Here is a 27,889-nt window from a genome sequence, read left to right as displayed (position 1 = left end):
TCTGTCTCATTTCTGTCTCCATTACTGAAGTCATGTTGTCTTACCTGTCAGTCTTTGATTAAATCTTGGTCTCCATGAAAATGGCCACCTCCATAGGCATCAATACATGGAAATAGGACACAATTTCTGAACTGTGTCATCATGCCACAGATGGCGAAGCCAACCACCTCTTGTACTGGCTCAGCATCAGGGAGAATGCCAGACTCTTTAGGGAGTAAGGGAGATCACCCCTATTTCAGGGAGTCTCCCTGACATTCATCAGGGAGAGTTGGCAAGTATAATTTATTTACATGTTGTTCATATTATTGAAATCAGTTTGTTTAATGTATGATTTATGTTGTAGTTGACTTTCATGAGGGGATTTATATTCAAAATGCTGCAATTTATATTTATAATTATAATCACATTTATATTTTTTTAAAAAAATGCTAAATGGGATGTTACATAGCATAATATTTTTACCACCTGAATATAAAAGTATCATTAGCACATACCATACTGAATACACAAAAGTCTATTTAGCCTGTATCTGGCAACCAGCCTCATGAACATTTATCTTCTGTAAAATTGTAATGATTCAAGTAAGGTATTGCACTGATTCCATTGCCATGCAGTCATTTACACAGAGCAGAAGCTCTTCAATGAATATCTGTATAGGGCAGGATAAACGAAGGCAGCAGCCAGAACTACTTCTGCAAATTCAGCTAATGACAGTTGATTTGGCCTTTAATGGAATAAAATATTCTTTTGAATGCCATTACATGAAAATGGCACAAAATGATAAAGGAAATAATTAGTAAATACAGTTCTTTTTCAATATGGATGGGGGGAGACAACAAAAAGCTAAGTGTAAACGGGGGTTGTCACTTGTCACTGTTTCCCGACACAGATAAACTGTATTCTCTTGGTCTGAAAAGGAAACATCTCATAACTAGTTTGGAAGATAAATATTTGACACTTCCCAGTACTGTGGTCAATATTTTTCTGTTTTACAGTAGATAAAGTTCACTTTGTATGTGCACATTACATCCTGAAGATTTTAAAGAAGAAAAGACAGTATGACGTAAACAATCTGATATAAATTGTACTCATTTTGGTTGATCTGTGGTTTCTCCTATATTGAGTAAAAAAATGTCTTCTAGAAAATTAATATATATGTGGTATAAAAACGAATATACTAATATACACTACTATTTATTCAATTCTAATGGCCTGGTATGCAATCTGGATACATAGCATAGACAATGAGACTTCCCAACCAATGTGTCACAACATACATGTATGTCAAAGCACCAAGCAGGGTATGTCACTACACCTATTGGCTAATACCTGAGGGTTACTGTCAGAGGGTGAAGAAGTGTACTGACACTGTTAGTTTGTTATAACAATTTTTCAGCTGTATGAGGTGGGATTATTTTTTTTCATTGTTTTGTTAATCCCAATTAGACTGTGATGGAACAACAGAGGAGGGCCACCATCATCCATATACAATCTCGTGAATAGGGTTCCCTATTTATCGCTCCTTCAGTTGTTATGACAAATTATAAACCAGAGCATTATTTTAGGGCTATTATACAAAGCTCTGATAATATTGTACAAAACAGATCTCAATCTGTTGGCTAATATATAAAACAAAATTTCTATTTGATACCTAGTAAAACAAAGCCACCCTCTTTCTTCCTAGGGTTCTATTTTGCTGACTCAGCTCCTAATTTTCCTCATATTGGCTATTTCTCAATTACAACACCACATCCACCAAGCCACTGGCTTTCTCTCTATTCTCTATACAATACAGGAAAACTTTTACCAACTGCCATGCAATGCAGAGAGCATTTTAGTGACTGTTATAGAATACACATAGCGTATATTAATAACCATTACACAATGCAAACCCTATTCAGGACACAGCTAAACAATGCATACCCAAAACCTCTAGGGACTTTGCATTCCAAATCTCTGGTTTCTATACAAAGCAAAATAGAATTCCTGATTGGCTATACAATGAACACTTCAAATTTGATGCAGGCACCACATATCTGGTTGCACATCTCTGGTGGTTTTGCAATTGAGAACTCAAATCTGTGGTACTTATAAAATGTGAACCCTGAAATCTCTGGTGGTTCTCTAATGTGAACTCCAAATATCTATAATTATACAAAGCAAATTCTATACCTATTTCCACAAATGCCAATGGAGTGCTACATTTCTCCATCCTTCTTCACAATCTTCTCCGTAAGGTGACCGGTACAGTTGTTTATGCCGATCATAGTAGCCGCACTAAGTAAATAGACCAGCACTAGAGCAAGTGACCTATGATCACATGCTGCTGATGCGAACCAACCAGTGAGATCAGGTGATTGGCCTCCCCGTCCCAGTGTGCACCTGTTCAGATGAGTCTAAACTGTGGCAATTGTCCTATGTAACATGGGCTCTGTTGACCTGAGATATCTGGTCAATCAACCTTCATCATCCTTGTTTATTTTCACCAGCCCTCAGGCACCCTCAAGTGATGTTGCTAATGCCAAGCTATCTGCATCTCTGCAGTACAAAATTGTGTATTTTACACTAAGCAAACGGGAAAAAGCAAACCTATGTTTACATCACTGCATTTTTCAAACGGGGATAAGAATGATCATACTTTACACTTCTCTTCATCTCGAAGATAGTTAATCCTAATTATACTTGAGCAGGAAGGAATATCTAACTCTCGTCCAGCTCTTTTGGGCATTACCATTTTTTATAAGCTCCTCTAGACTCATTAGTCTAGAGATATTATTTTCTTTATCCCCTTATGGATTAATTATGAAATAATTATCCTTCTAATAATGAATATAAAGTAATTTCCCCTTGTCTGGCCCACATGATCTGTTCAATTCTACAATTGTTTATCACATGGCAATATTTGTCAAATCGACTTAATAAGCTAAAAGACATTTGTTTAAATATCTCAAAGGAACGCCAGAAATAATTATTTTCAAAAGCAAATTTAAGGTTTTCAAGAACAAACTGGATTTATGGCACATTAAATTAACTTAAACAACAGTCTACTAGTATTATATGTACTCAGGATTAGGCTAGCCAATATAGTTGGTTGAGTATGTTAAGACTTAGGCCTTTGACATGGACCTTCTGTAGTGTTGATGGTCATCATACAATATTGACACATGAATCCATGCACATGTCTTTAAAAACAGAAAGCAGATGCTATCATGGAAAGATAGAAGCATGAAGCTACAAAGCAGGAAGATACTTTTGTGCTGCACCTTCACTTTTACTGCGTTATTAATGACTTACAGCATCGGAATTCAAATAAGAGACTAGATAAAGGTTTGTGGGTACAGGGTTTGCGGTCACAAATCTTTCTCTAGTGTCTGGAGGCCTAGTGTCTGAACCCCCCCCCCTCCCCTCCTTAGGCCCATGGATTATATATTAGTCTGAGCTTGCCTGGTTCTTAGACTTCAAGTTGGGATGTCAGTTATTGTCTGGTTCGACAAAATTATGCATTTTTACTCCCGACAATCTCATCTTCAATAGCTGAACATGTTTAAACAATTTGGAATTGTAGTCACTGCAGACAAAGTCACAATTTAAAGGTCTTAATTAACCTTCTGAAACCCAGTATGCCTTCATGTCACGGTCTATGTTGTAGTACCTACAGCTGCTTCATGTCAACCTTTTGAGCATTTGCTACTTACAATACACTTAAGTTGTGCTGATTACACAATTAAAGATTACTTAGCTAGAAAGGAATAATTTGTTATTTGTACAAATGCATAACATGCTGGATGGCTGCCAAATTTTTACAAATATGGGACCATTTGCTGACAGTCATAGACTGTTTTTACTATAGTAATTGCTATGTAATACTGCTACAATTCTCTACAGCTGTACTGTTATGTTCTCTGCACGTCTTTCTGCGTTGATACTATAAGTTCGCAAATCATGGTCAGATCTCTATATACCCTCCATGGTATTCCATCCACCCTACCTTGTCCATTATATCCTTTTCACTTATTCTTGTTAAAAAGGAAACAATTTATTCTGCTGGCAACTAACTTATGAACATGATTGAGGCTTTTCTGTTTTTTTTTATAAAATTATGTTTGGTAAATTTAGTCAGTTAGCTAAAAGGTATTTGTTTAAATATCTTAAAGGAATTGAAAAAAAATAATCATTTTCACAAACAAATGTAAGGTCACCAAAAGATTATTTCCCTTTCATATACAAGGTAAAGTCTTTAGCATTAAGTATATCAATAAATACACTAGTGGATATCGCATTAGCAGATTATACAATATACTCAGATTTATTTTGGTTCTTTACTTCAAAACAGATGCTAAGTATCTTTTTGGCACAACCATATTTATGTTTAATTGAAAGGTCATGGTTCTTTCATAACACAATTATACAAATTAGAAAAACAGGATTGAAAATGGAATTCTAGAATTCAGCCATATAATTGGAATCAACTAACTGTAATTTTGAATACATGCTTTGGAAATCTACCACACTGAAACATATTATGGAAATATATCACACTGAAATCAACTCTGATACTATTAGGGGTAGTTAACAAATAGAAATCCATTTCTCAAACAATAATAACTGAAAAATCAGGCTGATAGCAACAATAACTTTACATCAAATTGAATAAAGTGTATAATTATTTATTACAGTATAAAGTAAGTATAAACATAGGTAGAAGTGGTACCTCAACAGTATGCAATATGTAGTATACAGGACAATAAAACTATTTGTATTTATGTCTAAATAGAGGTTATATGTGCATTAACTAGCAGTTTCACAACCCATTTACCCAGTTACTGTCAAAAGTTAACGATTCTTGGCTAAAAACTAAGGGCATTGTATCCCAGGAATCCATGCAAGGGATGGTTCCATAAAGAATAAACTGGCCAAACAATAATGTAATAAATTCAGTAACTAGAAAAATAATGACAGCACAATGAAATAGTCTGATGTCAACCTATTAGTTATTGGCAGGGAGTTGTCAGGAGCACTAAATGGTCACATCTTTTCTCAAAAGAGAAATGATTTAAATAAAAATCTTACAATAATTAGCATTATTTACTAACCGGTCAGGTGATATCAACTACAGCTTCCTACTGGCCAGAATTCTGCACCTGTCCAATCAGGTAATCATGTAGTATGATGGACTATAACAACTGCAGAGAGCAAGTCACAGAGAATTTTATCGGGTCTGTATCTACATAACTTTGTGGGTCTATCACTTAAATCTAATTCCTTTGGCTAATCAAAAGGAGGACTTTCTCAAAAGTCCCATCCACTATTCCAATTCATTGGGAAATATTATCATCAAACAATAAACACACTCCAATGCTCCTATAAGACATTTCCAATAATGCATGGCCTGAATGGTATCATATACATTAATTAGCATTTTACTTTTGAGTTGCTCATCATAAAATAGGATAATACATATAGTACAAGCACTGAGTGTGAACAATTTATTCAAAAATAACTAATTCTACTTACATGATGGACTACTTGGTGTTTTGGTGTCTATGTACTGGTTGAAAGTTAATAGGAATTCTGTATTATTACTGGATATTGGCAGGTCAGTGCAGTATTCCCTGTTAAAATGAGAGACACACGTTAATTCCAGAGAGCTACGTATATATTTGAATACTAGTAAGTGATTTCTTCTACGATCTTGTTTTGCATTTAAGAAATTAGAGCACTGATTACAATGATTCAATGAATCTAACCAGGTTCATTTAGCGATTGACACACTGATTAATCAGATCACTGATTCCAATGATCCACTCATTAGCATGGAGACAATATGAGCAGTTGAACAGTCATATAAGTAAACAGAGCCCAAATTAGCATTGAAATTATTCTCTTTTAGTAGCCATAATTTGAAGTATTATTTGTGAGAAGCATAATTTTTACATCAAGTACTTGAAATGTTGAAATTAAAAAGTGGTTAGATATTTAATATGTGAAAAGACAATGGGAAATCGATCAACCTTGGTGATAAGTAAGTGGCGCCAACATCTTCAAAATGCTCAGGCATCAGAGTTTCAGAGTCTAAAAGAAAATCAAAAAATCACATTAGAAAGAAAGAGAAAACATCGAATCTGTTGCTTATGCATTCATACAAACAAGCATACATCAATGGTAGAGTGTTTACACATTGCAGTAAACATCGGTGTAATCTTGTTGACCACATTTGGGTCGTAAGTAAAATACATGTTAGAGTTGCTAACATTTGTTGTAGTGAAGATTGAGGATATGGTACATAAACCAGTGTCATTGTTACCTGGATGTAGACATATTATAGAAGGCTTAACAGTTGATGGTCAGCCATGCTATAAAACTCCCGAAAACATAACTCCCCTTAATATAAAATAAACACACAGACAACAAGTTTTGCAAATGATAATCAGTTTTAATAATAGGAAACAATTGTCTGATGGAGGAGAAAGCACAAGCAGCCAGTTAGAACCAATTCCAAAATACCACAATAAGGGTCATGCACTATCTCTGTATAAATCAACTAGATGATGTTTTCCTCAGAGGAGTGAACCCTTAAAATGACCAGATATCCATCGAACACAACCTTAGAGGACCTGCATCCCCTCCTAGGCTGATGTAGCGCACCAACAAGCCCGCACCTGAGGATGGTGCCTGTAACCAGACCTAAAGCCTGACACTTCTAAGGGATGTGGACTCTTGAGCTGAATAACTGTGCGCCCATCAAGTACTGGCCTCTGGCTGCCAATGTTTTCCGGCTACAAAACAACTCACCAAACCCACAAAATCGAGGGCGCACCACCCTACCTGCAATATCCAATCAGGAACCATGCAACAAACTACACCACCACAGGGAATGTCACCCAGGATCCCTGTAACATAAGGTCCACCAACCTGATAGACAGCACTCACCATCTACCACAAAAGAGCATTGGCACCCAAAGCGCTCATCGACCAGCAAACAACAGAACTAACCTAGATGAAAACAAAAATCCCTCCTGCACCAGGAGATACTGCCAAAACTACAACACATCGGGGATGGGAGGACGGGAAACTTGCACAGAATCAAAGAAGAAGTTCATAAGTTCACAGGATATTTAAGACCAGGTCAGCTAAGCGACTTATCACTTTCATGTATAGGAGCCTATACCAAACTTGATTCCAAACCTCAGCCTTTTAATCTCCTTTGGGCTGATGACCATGCCTCTGCTGTAAAATAATTGAGCCCAAAGAACAAAAAAAATCCTTAAGAAAACATAACGCAATATTATCTTTTCATTTGTATACTGGAGTGTTATGAATATGCCTATTTAATTTGGTTAACGAGAAAAAAACATTGACAATTGAACCCAGCAAACTAACAATGGTATTTTGAGTATTGAGTATTTCTTAAAGCATTATCTTTTCAAATGCTTTACGAAGAAGGAAGAAAGATTGCCTAGATTGTATATAGCAGTTCAGTTTTATACCTGGAAGAAAACATTTCAAGCATCAAGCAGGAAGAAAACACAAATGAAGAAAACATCAAGTATGTATATATAAAAGGTAATGAAATACTAGAAAGTAAGCATAAAAGAAGTACTTGCCCTTTAATTTGACACTTTTGGCTGTGAGAATCCATCAGACAGAGAAAGCAGGAGAATTGGAAAAATAGGGTAAAGGAAAAAAGGGGTCACAAACAATATTTTATTCAATCAAGGTCTTGAATAAAGATATTGTGACTAGATCAAAGATTTATTCAAATACAGTTGAAGTCTGGAAAGAGAAGACAAACACCCATCACAATAGGAATGTATGCAAGAATAGATGTACCGGTAATACCTTGTTCTTGCTGAAGGGATCTGCTGCACAAATCTAGTCATACTTAGACAGCTGTATGTGCTAAACAAGTAAAGGTATCACTGATAAAAAAAAATAACAAAAGTATGCTTATATGTTACATTTACTGATAGAAAATATCCCTGTTTATCTGCAATATATTGTCTTTGGGACTCAATGTTTCTAAAAATGTGTGCTTGGTTGTTAAATGCCCCAATACAAATCGTGTCCAGTGGTTGATAATAATAATAATCAGTCTGGTGCAGGATAAAGGATTCTATAATGGATTTCATAGCAAGATGTCTGCATGAAGTGATCCTTAAATGTAAGTGTATTTTACCTTTAATGGAAGCAATACTTTGAAAATGAATCAAGTAAGAACATGTAACTGTGCTGGGCCTTTTTAGCAAGTGTATACAACGACAGCTGGATTAAACACAAAGTGATTCTTATTTCCTTGCTAATGAGAGACACTATGGACCTGAGTCATTAAGGAAAGTAAGGCACAAAAAGGTGTAAATGTTCTCCGGGACAAACCATGTTACAATGCAAGTGGTGCAAATGTGTTTATTATTTTGCACATAAGTTAAATGCTAGCTGTTTATGATAGGCTTATTTTAACACTGAAATTTAAAGATGATCTAGGACATGTCCTTCCACAACTATAAATGTGTCCTCACATTTTAAATTTACCTCCCCTCCAATGAAACATGGTTTTGCCCAGGTGGAAAGTTAATCCTTTTTTATGCTTTGTCCCCTTATTGACTGAGGTCCTACAAGTTTAAAGCATACCAGCCAACTTGGACAAGCTGGTCGTCCGGGAGATCAGGGGGGAGGTGGGCATGTGGGGGTTGGGGCTCCGGGAATCGCGTCATTGGCCCCGTCCCCTAAATTACATCACACAGTTTTAGCTAATTACAGCACGGAGTGGGGCCACGGTGATGCACAAATCGCGTCATAAGCCTCGTCGCACCCCACTAAACTAATGTTCGGCCAGGAACCGGGATGGCTGCCTGCTCCTCCTCGGAGTCTGGGAGGACTCCCAGAAATTCGGGAGACTCCAGGACATTCCAGGGGAGTAGGCAACTATGGTTTAAAGCACTCATCGGCAATCATATATTAAGACTAGTAATTGGCTTCAGCATCATGCAGCCTTTAATTGTTTTACTTGTAAACCACACACATACATTTGAAAAGAGATCCTCGACATATCAGCAAGCAACAAATGGACAATGATTCTATTGATATAAGAGATTTTGGCAACAACAATCTAAAGATTATGTTCATATTCTTTTACGGAGAATACAAACTCAGTGTTTCTCAACCTGTGCGTCTAAAGTCACTTTCAGGGTATAGGGAAAAAGATGATTAAAGAAGATGATAATAATATTGTCGTATTATTGTTTTGGCTAAAGTAGATATTTTTGACATAACATGGTTATAAGTGATTGACTTGAAGGTTGAATATCACTGCATTAGAATCATTGTGATCTTTTGGGATTATATGAAAACACCAACATGATTATATAATAGATACAAATAAACATTTCAATGGTTTTATTAACTGTGGAGACCAGTTTCTGAGAGGAGTAACTCCATTACTTACATTTTGCTTGAGTTATTGTTTCTTCAAGTTTAGCTTTAATGTAATAAAAACTGTATGATGGCAACACCAAGGCAAGACTATAAAAACAATGAATACCAGTAGATTAGCAATTCATATTTATTTGTAACTCAAAACCTGTATGCGAGCTAAATTTGCTATATAGTCTCATATTGGCTAACATGTAAATAATTAAATCTAAAAAAATAAAGTAATAGCTTCCAGAATATATGGTCAAGGCACAATTACATATAAGAATATATTATTGCTTAAGTGAAAGATTACATTAAGGTTAAAATTACTGAGTTACATACCTCACCAATAATGAAAAAGCAAAATGTGCTATAGTTAATTCCTGTGTATTCAATTTGTATATATATGTATACATACACACATATATATATATATATATATATATATACACACATATACACACACATACACATATACACACACACACATATATATATATATATATATATACACACATATACACACACACACACACACACATACACACACACACACACACACACACACACATATATATATATATATATATATATATATATATATATGTTTGTAACTCAAAGCTCATTCTATTGTGTGCTTTCTACTAATACACCCAATATACTGTGTTTGTTTTAATGTACATCATTGTAACATTAGACATTTTAATAACAATGATCAGCCATTTATTAGAATACATATTTGGGGCCAAATAAATAAAATGATAATTATAAACTTAAGTTAAAACTAAGTACTGTAATTATAGGATCAAACTGTAAATTGAATTTTACGGAATCATGAAGAGTCGTTTGGGTTTTTTTTTTAACTGTGAGCTGTGTGAACTAAGTTAAAAAAAATTGTATGTTCTCTCTGTTCATGTGGGTTTCTTTAAACTTTCATAAATAATAATTAATGTAGACATAAAAAAGAATATAACAAATGAGTTTTAAAAAAATCAACTTATGTCATTACATTATATTCACAAAAATAGAATACATGTAAGTTGTCTAATAAGCTTCAACATTCATTGTATAATCTTCTGATTAATCATTAAAAATAGTGAAATAATCAAAGCTTTACTACTCAGTAATGAGTTTGCAAACCGTATTTGAATGGTTTAATAGTATACAGAATGTGAAGTACACGTGTGCTCTGGAAAACAAAGGAAGGGATGACTTTTCACTACAACACTCTAAATGAAGTCATTAAATTATGGCTCAAACTCACATAAGCAATTAACTTGAAGACAAAGGTCTGACCTGCAAAAATACAATTCTGGCAGTTTGCAAATTAGAGCTTGATTCAGAAGCTATTGAAAAATGTCAGACTACATCTGTTCCGAGTCAAACATCTTGTATGTTACTAGGTTCATTAAATCCCTTCCCCTCTGTGCACAGGTGGAGACATTTACGTTAACTGAATCAGAGAGCATGAAGCTCTAGTATACAACAGAAAAAAAACGTTATCTTTAACAACGTCACTTCATTTTCAGAAAATATGCTTTTATCATGGTGGTGACAACTAATAACAAAATGACATCTATATTTAACTGTATACGGATGTTTCTGATATACTATTAAAATTGTAGTTAATAATTGTATACAACAGAAACATGTTCAACTATATAATGTTCCTCATGTTGTGATGTTTACCATATTACTTAATTTTGATAATGTATGTGTATGACTGTATGGGTGACAATATATTATGTGCAATAAATTTAGTGGCACGAAATAGACATACTTGGGCGTGACCCACAGTGCAGGCTGCAAATTCCAGCATTTCATTTTATATCTGTCATGGGTGAGTTGACAGCCTATAACAAGGACTCAAAAAGTAGAAAACAGTATTTCCGCACTCTTTCTTGCTGATATATATAGTTAAGTAATTCACCATGTATAATATGAATAAAATAGTTCTGCTATGATAATTCTCAGCGTTTGCAGCCTTCAATAGTCACTTAAGGTTTCGGGTAGAAGTTGGTGGGTATGTAAGTTTATATGACAGCTACAGGTGCAATACTATTAAAATAATTTAAAAAAAATCTAGCATTCTAAAATCGCACATTGAAGTGTAAATGATTGCCATTTACTGTGAATGCAGCCTCGAACTCTATCTACGTTGTACTGTAATACCAGACAAGGTGCTAAGGGGAAAGTATAGAGGAGAAGAGAAATATCACAAGAGAATTGAAGGAGACAAATATGTTCTGGATGACATGAGACACAAAAAATAGATAGAGCAGACTAGAGAATGCAATAAACTTTTTCAGTTAAACATTTGTATTATGTTGTATTTTATTTTGCTCTTTTGATGACTTTATAATGCTTTCTGTTATGAAATTTCGCATTTTCATGTCCCGTTTCCAATGTATTCTGCTCATAACTCTAAGTGCTCTTGGACAAGACTCCAGTCAAGATATACAGGGTAAGTGGTTTTATCTTTTATATTTGTTACTTGCGGACCCTTATAGATACTTCCAGTTTTCCCTTGCATCATGCTGTGCATATTGCAGATGCTATACATAAATATATTTTTTTTTTTCATTTTGGCTGCTGTCCTTGATTTCACTCACTGATTTCTCTGAAGCAGGTATAAGGATGTGAAGTGCAGACCACATTTAAACTAAGTCTGTGTTCAGCGCATAATCACTACAAATAAAGATGCCTGTTTTGGCTTCTATCTTCATTTCCTGTATTATGTTACTTTAATTTTGTCCCCATCATTTCCTCTGTTTCGGCCAAATATTACAGCATCCGCCAGCAATGTACAGTATATAAAACACTGTAATCGCTAGAACTTACCAGACAACTGTACTTAGTACTATACTTATAACCATTTAGTTCCAACCAGTGGACATAAGCAAATGACAGAAAAATAACAGATTTCCATATTCTATAAAAAGTGGAGCATAGAATGTATAAGATCAAACTCATTGTTAAGAGTGACTTCTCCAATATGTAATATAGTTTAAATAGGAAAATATTTTCAATCATGGTGACATTAGGTAGAGGAACAAATGCCTCTTTCTGAAATTTGCTGCAGCCAAATAGCTAAATCATTACTCCATGTTTTGCAGTCACCATGTTTTATGTGACTAAGTAAGCCTCATTCTGTTGCTGAATTTTGTAGACAAATAAATACTGTTGATCAGATATGGTATGCTAGATTAAACACATGCCTTTTCTAAAATATTTTAAATGTACCTACCTGTAGTCTGTTCCATTCACAGGACCCCATGTGTAGGTTCTGTTCGCTTTGTCAATATACCTCTAGAAGACAGTAAAGTAAATAATTTTATAATAATTGTTAATTACAGTATGAGCTAATGCCATATCAGACATATTGGGCCTGAATCATTAAGGAGAGCAAAGCATAAAAATAGTAAATTTGTACCTGTTGCGTTGGAGGGGGAGGTAAATTTAAAATGCGGGAGCAGAATTATAGCTGGGATAGGGCATGTCCTGGATAAACTTTAAATTTCACTGTAAAAATAAAGCTAACAAGTATTTGTATGTTAGATTTAAAAACAGCCAGTATTTAACTTATGTGCAAAACAAAAAACTAATTTGCACCCCTTGCATTGTAACATGGTTTGTCCCAGAGAACATTTACTCCCTTTTTTGCTTTACTTTCCGCAATGACTCAGGCCCGTAGTGAATGCTAGCTTTATCATTTACACATGTATTCTTCAACAAACTATAATGAATTAGGGATACAAAAACATAACGATAATACAGAAATAAAATAGATTAAATAAATTCACAACGATTGTTGTGTAATGTCAGGTGCAGCCCATCCTGTACGATGCATGGGTAAGGTGCTACCTGATGCTTCTGCTCACACATTCTCTCCCAGGATGGGCCACTGGGATTCAGCAACTCACTGTTCTAACTATGATTCTTTTTGGCCTTATGGGTAAGTGTTTGTATGAGTGGGCCTATAAAGAAATCCACACAGAGTTCCTATCCCTCTTTTCCTACCAGTGTATTTAATCTGGGATTTCTCCACACACACATTTTATACTGGTAAAGCCAGCTAGGTGAGCTAGGCGAGTGCTCCAGTGCTTTGAATAATACATTTCTTGATATGCTTTACACCAACTTGGCTATCAGTGCCAAGGATAAAATATTGTGGTGCCTTCATGCACTTGTTACACTTTGACATTCACCACCCTTTGCAGCTACCTTTGATATAAAAAATGTTATTGCATTTTTCCATGCATTAGAAATGGGACAACATGTGCACGCCAGGGTGGTGTTGGGGTACCACACGGACAAGGGGAAATGGTCATGTCTGACAAGGCATGGTGCCGCCTCATGGGGCATGACTAGTGCTTCCTGAAATATTGGGTCATCGCCTGCACTCTTCCGCTCCCCTAAAAACACCCCCTTTCATGCTGCAGGTGATCATTTGCTATGAACAGGACATACCATCCAGCCTTCCGGCCTGCTGGACAAAGCTGTACTGATCAGGACGGACAGACAGAGCCCTCAAACTGAGGCTGTTCTGCCTAAATCGGGACAGTTTGGAGGTATGCATTTGTATAGTCATTGATGCTATCCTATTTTTCTCGTGTATTTTTTAAATAAAGAAAAAGAGAGATGCCATTTTCAGTCATCTTCTGGGTACAGCACAACAATGTCTAGGACACAAATGCACTTTGGAATGGTATTCACGAATTCAACTGAGCTTAAATGTACAATAAATCAAGCCTTTTCTGCATCTAGAGGTTTCCACATTAATAAATTACATATAACTATAATAGTTTTAGTTTTATAAATGTAAGATACAAGGCTGTGGTTCCCTGTTCATTCTACAGCATCTACCAAGGAATTTCACAAAATCACAAAAATCATTAACTGTGTTTTGGCACAGGTTACATTCTGACATGATCCAGGGCTAGATTTACTAAGCTGCGGGTTTGAAAAAGTGGGGATGTTGCCTATAGCAACCAATCAGATTCTAGCTATCATTTTGTAGAAGGTACTAAATAAATGAAAGCTAGAATCTGATTGGTTGCTATAGGCAACATCCCCACTTTTTCAAACCCGCAGCTTAGTAAATCTAGCCCCCAGAGTTAAATATAATGATTATTTTGTAGTTCTTCGGTAAATTCATTGTAGCTATTTTGCATAATACAATTTTAAAAGTATTCCTTAATCCATAAAACTAGGTCAACTGATAATGTATTATCAAGGACAAACAAAGTAAAACACATTGATATATTTTCTATATGTTATTTTCTATATGAAATATGTTATATTTTATAGAAGCACCACACATAGAAAAAAGAAACACATTGTAGGACAGTACATCTTACATGTTGGATTTATAATCTGGGAAGTTTAATGGCCAGTTGTTTGAACATAAAGATTAATTTCAATAATTTTGTGAGTAAAATTTATATAAGTGGGTTTGCATTTACCACTGAACAGTTTAATTTGTTAACATAGGATGTTTTATATAATACAGTTTATCAATTAATCAATGTTTTAATTGAAATTTTCCATTGAAAGCCTATTGGTCATATACAAGATATTTAAACTCATGGTTGCTTAATTATATGGAGCCCCACAAAAGCATGAGGGTGAAATGGATAGGGTGGTGTTAGAATAATGACATGCTTTGTAGGTATGGCTGGGAGGATAGAACTCTGACTGCTTAAGGACTTTATTTTGATTTAACTTCACAAATTAAGTAGTTTGATTTTATTTCTACTAAAGGTACTAGATTATGCTACTTTTATCACATGTAAATGTTTATTTGTTTCCAATCTGTCCTAGTGTCTTGGAGTGATGACATAAACATTTGGGAATTCTCTTTTCATTGGATGAGGGTTCCATTTTTCTATGCTTCTTTCAATACCTTCATATTGGAGAATCACCTACAGATTCAGGTCATTGAATCTTCATAATCTTACTTCTGGCAAATATGACCGTTATGCTGCCTACCATTTACCGTACAATAACTGTGATTTACGTTGGTTCTTACCTCATCGTGAGATTTGACTAATGTTTGAAACGTGCGTTCCCCAATTTCTCCATCTATCATTTTATTACGAATCTACAAAAATACAACAGACATACATAAAGTTGATGGCACAGCAGCGATTTAAATTATAGCTCTATACATATATATTGCAAGAGTGATGTTTACAAGGGTCTTTCATTTTTTTAAATTAACCAGTTAAATATTTTAATTATCAGTCCAGCATGATAGAAAACTATCTGTAAAACATTCAGGCCCTGATTCATCAAGACACGCAAAACTAAAATAATCCTGGCATATGCACGTCCGTATTCAACCCCAAGCAGAAAAAACGTCTCCTGTTGAATACAGATGTAGGTATTCTCTGCATATACAGCACTTGTCATATTGAGACAGACACAGCACACTGCAGGAGATATAGAATACATATGTGCAATATAAAGTCCCAGCAGAACACAAAAAAAAAATTGTCAACTGTTATTATATAATAATATATTAATTATATAATCATTAAGAAAAATATATTGAAAATGAAAAGAAAAACTTCCCCCCACAAAATACATTTACTGAGATGTCCTCAATGCGTACTGTATATAAAATGAATTTTAACACTCGCTCTTAATTGCAAACACTTGTTCTAGCATGCACTCGGCACTTACACCTGCCCTATAGCTCATATAGCTTATTAAGTTATATGGCTGAAAATCATGTACCTGAGAGATACCCAGCGCTTGAATCGGACAGATGTGCTTGCTCTCAATCCTGGCACGCCCTTACTGTAAACTGACTACGTGCATACGCCCCTTCCCTCCCCTGTTCTTCCATAAAATTTGATAATAAAGAAAACTAGTCAATGACACCTGGGTTACATAATTTGATTAAGTTTAATTTAGTCAAGTCTAAGCATCGTCTATTTGTAACACTCAAAGGGCTTATACACTTGTTAACAATTATGAAATAATTCAGATATTAATACTTATATAACATTTTAAAATGTTTATACTTTTTCTCTAATCATAAAAGGATATATACCGACGCACTAGATAATCATATACCCAGTCTATCATTATAATGTTTGTTATCATATGACTGGGTTGGTGCACCCTACACATGTAAAACTGATATTTACAAAGATAAGTAGAAAGTGGAAAACGTGTATATTAGGGGCACTCTATGATTGTTTATTTATATAAAACATATATTTTATTAGTTCATTTAAAACAATAGTGGAGTCCCAAATTAGTACCTTAGTACCACTAGTAGCGAAATAAAACAAAAATAATAACAAAAATAAATTTATTAAAAAGACAGAACCAACTGCCTAGCCTCACTGTGTAGTAAATATTACAATTTCCCTTTTTATTTTATATCTGGGTAATATTGATCATCATGCTGTCCAAATATATGGCATAATAAGCAGATTAACCAAATGAGTATACACACTATTTCAGAATGCAAGGGAGATAAGCTATACTATTGCCAATGGTTCCTATTTGCATATATATGATATTATAAATCTAATGCACATAGATAAAGTTCTCTCAATACTTTATTTATAGGGAGAGAGTCTGTTATATAAGATTGAAGTACATAACGTGTAGGACAAAATCAAGACCACAGTATTTTCTTCACCCGTTTATAAGATAATTAGGTCTAGATTTGTCTAATACATTAGGAGCCATAGGCGTTTATAAGACTATAAACTCCTTTTTATCGGGGAGTACCAAATTGGCTGCTATCTAATACCACTCCCTATTGATATGAGTCTGGTATCCCTCTCAGGAACTGCACAAATCAGGTTCCTGTGTGCTAACTGTAGCCACGCTCCCTAATAAACAAGTCTCAGGGGTTCATAAGATTGGTATAGTATCGCATCCCCTCTAGTCTATTATAGCCCCTTGGTATATTTGAGCATATCTCCCTGGCTTATATAGATAGCGGCAGCATGAGTCACATATGTAAACAACACAGCGAGGCGAACGCCGACGCGCGTTTCGCTTACTCGCTTTAACAAGGCAACCCAGATATAAAATAAAAAGGGAAATTGTAATATTTACTACACAGTGAGGCTAGGCAGTTGGTTCTGTCTTTTTAATAAATTTATTTTTGTTATTATTTTTGTTTTATTTCGCTACTAGTGGTACTAAGGTACTAATTTGGGACTCCACTATTGTTTTAAATGAACTAATAAAATATATGTTTTATATAAATAAACAATCATAGAGTGCCCCTAATATACACGTTTTCCACTTTCTACTTTTTCTCTAATCATGCAGACTGTTGCTACCTAGACTTACCCATTCTAGTGTATTGTCCATCTGTTATATGCTAGATATATGTTGAGCTTTGCATGTATCTATTGTCATTTTTCAATATAAATATATTTTCTTTGGGTTTGCTTCCTTTTCGCTTTTCCAGGGAGCACTTCCCCATTACATACTGCATACACTTATGATGTTGTATTGTCTAATGGTTTCCTATCTTATACCAGGATTTAAGATCACAAACTGAGCAGAACTAGAGGCCCTAAACATGGAAGAAAAGACATTTGCCTCCAAGTCTCCTCAAGCTGGAAGAATATTGATCTATTTATTAATTTATCACCTAGAAAGGGCACATTACTATATAGTCAACTACAAGCTTAAACAATGTTTTGTTCTGTGACAATTAAACAAAACTACAATTTTATTCTTTTAAATATCTTTTTTAAGATTTCATATGAGAAAGGAAATCACAAAAATAATTCACTTGTGTGCAAATGACTGCTGTATTTTATTTTTTCCCAGCAAAGTCTGTGTGTAAGAAGCTGAAAAATGGGTACGTCTACAGACAACCGGTCCATCAGAGGATTGAACGTTTCCCAATACAAATGCTAACAGAGCTAATTACAAGTCACTAAATTAAGTAAATATAGTATATCCAGTATGTTTAACCCCTCTCCCTAATTCATACATCTCCAAACTCCATGGTTACCAGATGGATTTCCTGCTCCTTCAAAATGTTATGAGTGATGAAAACAGATTATCAAACCTCAACTATGCAGCTAGAAAATATTTTTTAATCATCTTCATATTCAGCTAAGTGAACCAAAATGAAAATTATAATAAAACCAAATTATGAAGGATGAAAAAGGATTGAACATTCTGAAAAACCTTTAGGATGTGTTGAAAATTTAGTGTTTACCTCCACTTTATGTTCATTTTCCAGTTCTGCATCCAAGAAATCCAGTGTTACTGGCTCCTGTGATTTTGGATTCTATAGCAGAGAAAGTAAATTATAAAGTTATTGCTTTGCCAAATAACACTACCAATTACTAACAAAAAAACCTAAGCTATTTAAGGAAAATGACTTACCACTTTGGATTTGCTGCGCTATGAAGCAATAACCATTTATCATCAACAATTTATATAACTATGTTAAAATAAAGACATTTGAGAAACTAATAAAGCTCTATGATCTATGATACTAGTTCCATGCAAATTAAAACTAATGATTGTTTTTTCGCATTTACTAGGCACAATTAAACCACATGACACAGCTAAGCACACAGAAGATAAGTAAAGGATTCACAAACTCTTGCTATGAAGATGTTTTGAAACTGCACTAGTACAAAACTCATCCATTGCAAAACAGCATCTAAACTAAGTGTAATCAGATGGCATTCACATGAGTTACACATGCATCAATACTGGTTGGCTGGTCAAATATATGTTAAAATGATCCTCCTAACCATCCTATTCTAAATCTAATTCACTATTCTCATCTTATGTAACCTATCACCACCTTCACCATCGCTTGGTTTACCTCACCCCCACTCTCCTGAAACATTTCAACACTATCCTCATCTCATATGCTTTATCTCCATTCAGGTTCGACTTCTACGAGTCCACATTCACCCTCCACTACTGCAACATTCGCTCATCATTTTCCCATAGCTTCTGATTCCCATTCCGGGCCTGATTCATTAAGGATCTTAACTTGAGAAACTTCTTATTTCAGTCTCCTGGACAAAACCATGTTACAATGCAAGGGGTGCAAATTAGTATTCTGTTTTGCACATAAGTTAAATACTGACTGTTTTTTCATGTAGCACACAAATACTTGATAGCTTATTTGTACACTGAAATTTAAAGTTGATATTTGTGTGCTACATGAAAAAACAGTCAGTATTTAACTTATGTGCAAAACAGAATGTTAATTTGCACCCCTTGCATTGTAACATGGTTTTGTCCAGGAGACTTAAATAAGAAGTTTCTTAAGTTAAGATCCTTAATGAATCAGGCCCTCCATCCGTATCTCATGTGCTTCTTCTCACCACCACCATCTTTATCTTATAAAACTGTTGTTTTCCCTTTTTAGCAATCGTCACATTACTAAATGGTGATGTCCTGTGACTACTCCCCCACCCCTTCCCTCATAATCTTTTTCTTTTTTGCCTTCATCTCTTGCAACTCCTTTAATGCCTGACCATCACCATAAGCATCATCATCATCATTCTCTTATATTATTCACTCACCCCAGCAGCATCACGTTCTGAGAAATTTTTCCGTCATTCTACCTGTCCTCTTTGACTTCTCTCCTCACTCTCATCATCTTAATATAATAAGATTCCCCCTCTTATCTCTCTTACTAAGCTCATAACCTGTAACTCTTTTGACCTGGTAAGTCATCATTCTTTTCTACTGGTCACAGAACTCTGTGGTGACTTACTGTAGAACATCTTTCTAATCTATAGTAGGTACTTTGTAATTTTTTGTAATACATACCAGTAGTGAAAGTAGTCTGGTTTGCCATAACACCACTTCTCCTACTGCATTCATTGTAAAATTATCAAATTCCATTCACTTACATTTTCCATGACACCACTTCTAAAATGCCACCTCGATCACTGATACTTATTATATAACTGATGAATATTAACTGGGCAAATATGCTGTTAATGCTGTGGTGGATGGCTTTATATACCATGTAGTATGCTTATGCAGTGCTTTTGGAAGGTCTGTTGTCTAATTTCTACAATATTATTTTATAGTAAATGCATCTAACATATGTACAAATCAAGAAAATAATTACAATTTTCAGATTTCGTATTCTCTTCTGTTTTCATAGATGAAAATGTATAATAAGTACACATACATGCAAACAAATAATAAATATAATCCCAAAATAATACAGAAATTAAAAGAAAAGGCAGGTTCTTACATGCAGTGGATAATGAATAGTAGGACCAGACCCAAGCAGCATGCATGAGGAAATTGCCAGTGCACAAAAGATATTTTCCAATCCAACCAAAGAAAGGACAGAAAGAAGAAAATGATACAATGAAAGTTAAATAAACCAACTATAGCAAATAACTGAAAATAATAAATATGCTACTATGTTTGTGGTCACTATCTAGTGAAAAGTCCACTTGACAATAGAATATTTTTTTTTGGAAGATAAAGATAAAGTATGACTAGCTAATCATCAAGATATGAATGACCACAAAACAGCAAATGAGGAATAAAACATAGCAAAGGGCTATATGCAGGTAGTAATGAATTTATAATTAAATATAACAGATTATACTACTATGCAATTCAATTCATACACATAGTATAATTTACTATGTTTTTCTTAATGTATTGAGTACATCATCATTTATTTATATAGTGCCACCGATTCCGTAGCGCTGTACAGAGAACTCAATTACATCAGTCCCTGCCCCATTGAAGCTTACAGTCTAAATTCCCTAACACACACACACACACACACAGACAGAGAGAAAGAGAAAAAGAGAGACTAGGGTCAATTTTTGATAGCAACCAATTAACCTACTAGTATGTTTTTGGAGTATGGGAGGAAACCGGAGTACCCCAGAGGAAACCCACGCAAACACAGGGAGAACATACAAACTCCACACAGATAAGGCCATGGTCGGGAATTGAACTCATGACCCCAGTGCTGTGAGGCAGAAGTGCTAACCACTAAGCCACCATGCTGCATTTATAACCTAAGTATAGGTTAGGTGGGCAGCACGGTGGTGAAGTGGTTAGCACTTCTGTCTCACAGCACTGGGGTCATGAGTTCAATTCCCGACCATGGCCTTATGTGTGTAAAGTTTGTATGTTCTCCCCGTGTTTGCATGGGTTTCCTCCGGGTGCTCCGGTTTCCTCCCACACTTCAAAAATATACTAGTAGGTTAATTGGCTGCTATCAAAAATTGACCCTAGTCTCTGTCTGTATGTGTGTATGTTAGGGGATTTAGACTGTAAGCTCCAATGGGGCAGGGACTGATGTGAATGAGTTCTCTGTACAGCGCTGCGGAATCAGTGGCGCTATATAAATAAATGGTGATGATGATGATGATATAGATGACGAAACAAGGATGTCTGGCAATGCATGTCAAGATTAGACCCTCAGTCTAATGTAAGGAATGTTTGTGAGCAGCAAAGAGAGCCTTTGCTAGGAACAGATTCTAGTAAATATTTGCCTTATGCCACTGTCAAGGTAAGTGTGAAAAGAGTGCAAAACCACAGGAGTTTTCCATATTCAAACCATACATGCAGAATTGTAAGAATTAACATAACTATATAATTACTTGCACAGGAAAAAGGCAGTAGTAACTTATATGAGCACTGTATAGAAAACTCAGTTACAGCAGGCACCATATGTTGGACAAAATTATTTTAATAAAAGCGATATCAGGTATGTTCCCGTAAAATATTCAAGGAAATGGACAATTTTGTTTTGGTTGCCTTGAACCTTGACTTGATAATCTCTACAATTACCAGTCAAATCTCAGGGGAATCAGGTAACCTTTTACTGCAGAAAGTTCACACTACCAAAAGCCAAGCCTTGTGAGAAGTAGAGTCCAGCTTCACCTTCGTAGGGATCTGCGACAATCCACAGCTACAACAGTGCACAGCCACAACGATGCACAGCTACAACAGTGCACAGACACAACGATGCACAGCTACAACAGTGCACAGACACAACGATGCACAGCTACAACAGTGCACAGACACAATGATGCACAGCTACAACAGTGCACAGACACAACGATGCACAGCTACAACAGTGCACAGCCACAACGATGCACAGCTACAACAGTGCACAGCCACAACGATGCACAGCTACAACTGTGCACAGCCACAACGATGCACAGCTACACCAGTGCACAGCCACAACGATGCACAGCTACACCAGTGCACAGCCACAACGATGCACAGCTACACCAGTGCACAGCCACAACGATGCACAGCTACACCAGTGCACAGCCACAACGATGCACAGCTACACCAGTGCACAGCCACAACGGTGAAAGAAGATCATTAGATAAAAATGGAACATGCTGGGTATGGAAGACAGAAGGCTTCTAATAGAACAAGGGAAACTTTTAAGAAAAATTCAATTCGCTTTGACATCCCACCATTAAATAAGTGCACACAAGTGTAATGCTGGGACAGCTGTATAAATGTCCAAGACTTGTCAAACATGCCACTGAATGTAAGTGCAATTTGTATTTCTCTTAATCGATAAAAGATTCATTTGGTCTATGTGAAGTTTTTTGTCTTCTCTATCCAGCAAGCTCCATCTATTGATATACTCCACCGACATCAGAATAGCTGACATATGTCAGCACAAAAACCCTATATGTTAACACTGACTTCCTCCAAGTGACCTTAAGTTTGTGTCCAGAAAATGCACCCAAACACTACTTGATTCCAGTTTATTAAATGCAATATAGGAAAGTGTAGTTATTGGCAATGAGTAGTTAATGGTAAACACTAAATACCTGACATTTGATATTTGTTAGTGCTGTATATACAGTTTGGTTAAGCATCATGAGATTATCATGTCTTGTTCATAGGAGTTGTTGTGAAACCACCCTTAACAATGATTTCTCCCATTCTCAAATAAAAAATTAGCTTTGATTTCTTAGTGTATTAGTAAGAAATCCCTTGTTTTGAATAAATGTGGAGTTCTACATTAACCAGGAGTGTGAATTTGACTAGTACATCTACTGTCTAGATTTAGTTGTTACATTACATACTTTTTCAATTAACTCACAATGTCCTCTAAATATGGTGAAACTAACAACAGGAATTGGCCTTCACAATTATTTTTCTTTAATACATTGAACAATTATCTTTTTTCAGAATCTACTACTGTATATCATTTTAATTCAGAAAATGGGAAGAAATAGCACTGACAAAATTAGTGACACCCTAGACTTAATATTTGGTAACACAGTCATCTGGCAGTTCGGACCACTCTCCTTGTGCAAACTGCTCCAGCTCTCTGATTTGAAGGGTTCCTTCCCTCAACTGCTGTTCGAAGATCTCTCCAAAGCTGTTCTATGGGATTTAGAACTGGATTCATTGCTGGTCACTTCAGAACAGTCCACCTTCTAGTCTTGAACCATTCCTGGCTGCTTTTTGAAGTATGTTTGTGGTCATTGTCCTAGCCATGACCTTCAATGATGTCCAGCTTTCTGACACCAGGCTTAACATTGTGCTCCAAATCATCTGTTTTCATGATACCATGCTCACATTCCACACTCTCAGTGCCAGATGCAGCACAGCAACCCCAAAACATCACTGAACCTCCTCCATGTTTGACAGTAGGGAATATGTACTTTTCATGTTGCTTTCTGTAAACATAAGTATGATCTGCTTTACCAAGAAGCTCTAATTTGGTCTCATCTGTCCATATGATATTCTACCAGAAGGAAATTGGCTTGTTCAGGTGTTTTTTGGCAACCTCAAGTTGGGCTTTTTTATGCTTACTGTATCTCTGAGCATATAACTCATCTTTCATTGAATTTTCTACTTCTAGGGACGGGGGCAACAGTGCCATGGGCCTTAAACTTCTTAATAACATTACATACAGTGAACAGGAACATCAAGGTCTCTGGAGATTGAATTGTATCCCTGAGATTGTCCATGTTTGGCTAAAATCCTCTGTCAGACCTTCTCAGACAATTCCCTGGCTTTCTTTTCTCCATGCTCATTGCAATACACACAGTGACACACACAAAACAAGAGGTTGAGTTATTTTCCCTATTAAAGCTTGTTCTGTGAGTGATTCTTATATTGCAGACACCTGCTACTCACCACAGATGAGCTCAGTTCCAAAGTGAAGAAAAATCACCTGCTTGAAATCTAATTATTTCTACCTACTTCTAATAGGTGCCAATAATTTTGTCTGGTCCAAGATTTCTGTGTGGAATAAGCTACAACTTAGCATATTTTTATACTTTTTGTGTTTTATTCCAATGCAATCCAAAGAAATACATATGTGTAAGAAATGGTGCATTGTTAGAAAAAAAACTGCAAGTGTGCAATTACTTCTGGACAGTAACACCATGGATTTACCACTTACATAGACTACATGAATGCACTGTGCTAATTTCATGACATGACAATCAGTATGTGAGCATAAATTAGAAGATAAATAAATTAACCAGGTAGAGGGACACATGTGACTCCATCGCAGCCAGCTGCATACAACTGCTTAACATAATTTGCATAGAAGTTTTAGAACTACAGTATACCATTTGCTTAGTAGAAATATTTCTATTGGCTATATTTATGGATGTAGAAAATAACAGCAAATCACAATATACAGGTGAAGTCATTTCTAATTATAAAAATGCAGCTGTGTTACAATTTGAAAATGTGATAAATACAGAAGTTAATTAGTTTCACTGTGTAGCACGCAGGCCTAGATTTGTTTAATGGCCCCAAATGCTGTCCTCGTGTTTCAGTACAATACTATAGTTTCTATTATTAGGTTATTCTATGTAAAGTAATTATATGCTGTAAATGTGTAACATAGTGATACACAGTGTTTTGTAATATGAATCAGTTCTACAGATCTATGTGGCACAAAGTGCTAAGGTTCTGGTACTACCACTCCTGATTATAAAGATCAATTGTGTCCATGTCTATTATGGGATACTTTATACCTTTCTCACTTTTTCCCTGGCTGGTTATTTTCATTGGCTGACTAGTTCCTATAACTAACAACTAACTAAACTGCAGAATTAAACACATATATATATATATATATATATATATATATATATATATATATATATATATTCCTTTTATATAACGTTAATTGTTGGAGAAAGTCATATGATAATAATTAGAAAGGACTTTTGAATTTTTAAGTTAGTAGTCTCATTCATACCTTTGGTTGAAGATTTGGATGGAGCAACACATAACCATTAGGATCAAGGGCAAAATAATATCCATTAGGACATAGCTAGAGGAAAACATACAGAATAATTACGAACCTGAAACACATTCAACAAAGAAATATTTGTGCACCCTGCAGAACAATGTATTATGATTTATTACATCTAACATCAGGCAGTTTGCTTAGAGTGGTCAATAAATCACAAAAACCAGCATAGTGTACCTGTCACCTATACACACTGAAAACAGCCATTTTGCCCCAATGATGCAATTAGTTCCAACTAAATTAATAGGCTGAATTTTCAAGACTACGGGGTATATTTACTAAACTGCGGGTTTAAAAAAGTGGAGATGTTGCCTATAGCAACCAATCAGATTCTAGCTATCATTTTGTAGATTGTACTAAATAAATGACAGCTAGAATCTGATTGGTTGCTATAGGCAACATCTCCACTTTTTCCAACCCGCAGTTTAGTAAATCTAGCCCTACGTATCAATTGAACAAAATTCCTACCTCTGGTGTGTAGCTGACAGGTACACTTAAAGCTCTATTCAAAATGTCATCTAGCAACACGGAAAATAATGTGTGTAAAAATATCCTTGTACAAAAGCTAGGGCAAAGGCAAAATGGGCAAGAAAAAGAGAGAACTCCTACTGAAAGCACACTTAATCCTCCTCCTTCTTCGGGTTTATGTAAAATTGATGCTAGAAAGAAAATATATTTATTTAAAAGCTTTTCTGAAAAAATGATTGGCATGGTACATGAAAGATTCTGATATATATTTAAATGAGAACATGGGGACACTATGGGGCAAATACAACTAAGTGCCAGTTCCCGTTGGAGCCTCACAGCATGTGCTCCTGTGTGCATTTACGGGTGTTATGGCACATAAAATATCACTTATTTTTGCTTTCACCTCTATGAAATGCAAGCAAAAATAAGGAATGTTTTAGTACCCTAAAATCCCACGGAGTTTCATCACACAATGTTCCTATGGAACGTAATTGAATCTGCCCCTATAAGTTTAAGCACACTTTTACTTTTCACATGATGCAGAATATAAGATAAACTTACCGTAAAGCGGGGAGTGAGCCTTTTAATATCTTTTAAAGAGACATCTACACCCATGACACCAAGTATCAATTGGTTCTAAAAAAAAAACACAGGCATAAATTTTCGAATGGGATTGTAATATCCATATGGCATCAGAAAATAAAATGTTAAATGTTTCTGGAAACAGTCTGGGAGTCATAAACTATATGGCAAGATAGTCATATATTTTTGTATCTTAAAAGGTTGTATGCCTAAAGTACATCATGAATAATAACGATGATGATGTAATTAGCTGTGCACAGGGTACGTTAATATACTTTCTGCATAAATAAAGCTTATTGACTGTATTTTCCCCCAGACTTCAATTAAACATTAGAGTTTTCTTTTGGTCCCTTGGAACCAATAAAGAATACATAGTGTGTGTGGCCAAGTTTATATTACATGGACTTTTGTCAGGAAGCCCAGAGTGATTTTCCCTTCAGAGAATAGAAAGTCTAATAAAACAAATGCTTTAATAATGATTCTAAGATTTATACTGTGGGCAGTTTAAAAGCCCCATCAATAACCACTGGATATCAACAAGTAGATTTCACATGCTAGATTTCAGTTTACCGTACAGAAATATATTGTGCCATGATGAAAATTATTGAGCTCAGCTGTCAAAAAGATAACAGCTATGTCAGTATACACAGATTATTTTTATTACCAAACAGACCGTAAGGAGAGAGAGCCCGGAGAGAGAGCCGGGGCAGAGGGCTAAAAACAGATGACCAGCACATTCTAAATCATAATAGAATATTAATTATTCTTCTACTTTGTTTAATAATGAGTATTTCCATTTCTATCTAGTTGTGTATCATGTCTTTTCCTACTAATTTATATTCCACAATATATATATATATATATATATATATATATATATATATATATATATATATATATATTACCAACATCTCCCGCAGAGCAGTACAGAGTAATAGGTATGTGTAAGAAGTTTTGATATATCAGGTTAGTATAGTAGTTTGGGGTCAGGTTATATTCTTGCCTAAAGATATTAGTTTCAAAAGAAAAATGCTGCGAGTGTCTTATGGCATGAGGAAAAGTTCCAGAGAATAGGTGAAGCATAAGAGAAATCTTTTAGGTGTGAGTGAGAAGGAGACAATCAGAGAAAAAGACAGAAGAGGGTCATATAAAGAGCGGAGGTTCCAT

The 27,889-nt window shown here is 35.3% G+C and overlaps 1 protein-coding gene across 7 annotated transcripts in view; it reads right to left on the bottom strand.

Annotated features, from left to right (window-relative positions):
• Positions 1-27,889, bottom strand: part of CACNA2D1 (calcium voltage-gated channel auxiliary subunit alpha2delta 1) — a 612,754-nt gene that overhangs the window by 35,543 nt on the left and 549,322 nt on the right. For 3 of the 7 annotated variants that reach the window (XM_075208701.1, XM_075208699.1, XM_075208698.1), the window contains exons 17-27: positions 26,702-26,776; positions 25,619-25,693; positions 20,513-20,536; positions 18,793-18,810; positions 18,623-18,694; positions 15,443-15,514; positions 12,659-12,720; positions 9,443-9,519; positions 7,605-7,625; positions 6,012-6,072; positions 5,515-5,612 (exon numbers count right to left, since the gene is read on the bottom strand). In XM_075208701.1, coding sequence (XP_075064802.1) covers positions 5,515-5,612; positions 6,012-6,072; positions 7,605-7,625; positions 9,443-9,519; positions 12,659-12,720; positions 15,443-15,514; positions 18,623-18,694; positions 18,793-18,810; positions 20,513-20,536; positions 25,619-25,693; positions 26,702-26,776 — 655 coding nt within the window. The remainder of the gene's footprint in view (positions 1-5,514; positions 5,613-6,011; positions 6,073-7,604; positions 7,626-9,442; positions 9,520-12,658; positions 12,721-15,442; positions 15,515-18,622; positions 18,695-18,792; positions 18,811-20,512; positions 20,537-25,618; positions 25,694-26,701; positions 26,777-27,889) is intronic. The other 4 variants (XM_075208702.1, XM_075208703.1, XM_075208705.1 and 1 more) reach the window with 4 other exon arrangements.

This window comes from Mixophyes fleayi, chromosome 4 (assembly GCF_038048845.1).
Source record: "Mixophyes fleayi isolate aMixFle1 chromosome 4, aMixFle1.hap1, whole genome shotgun sequence".
NCBI lineage: Eukaryota > Metazoa > Chordata > Amphibia > Anura > Limnodynastidae > Mixophyes > Mixophyes fleayi.
Note: the sequence above shows the minus strand (reverse complement) of the source record. Positions and strands in the feature narration are given on the sequence as shown.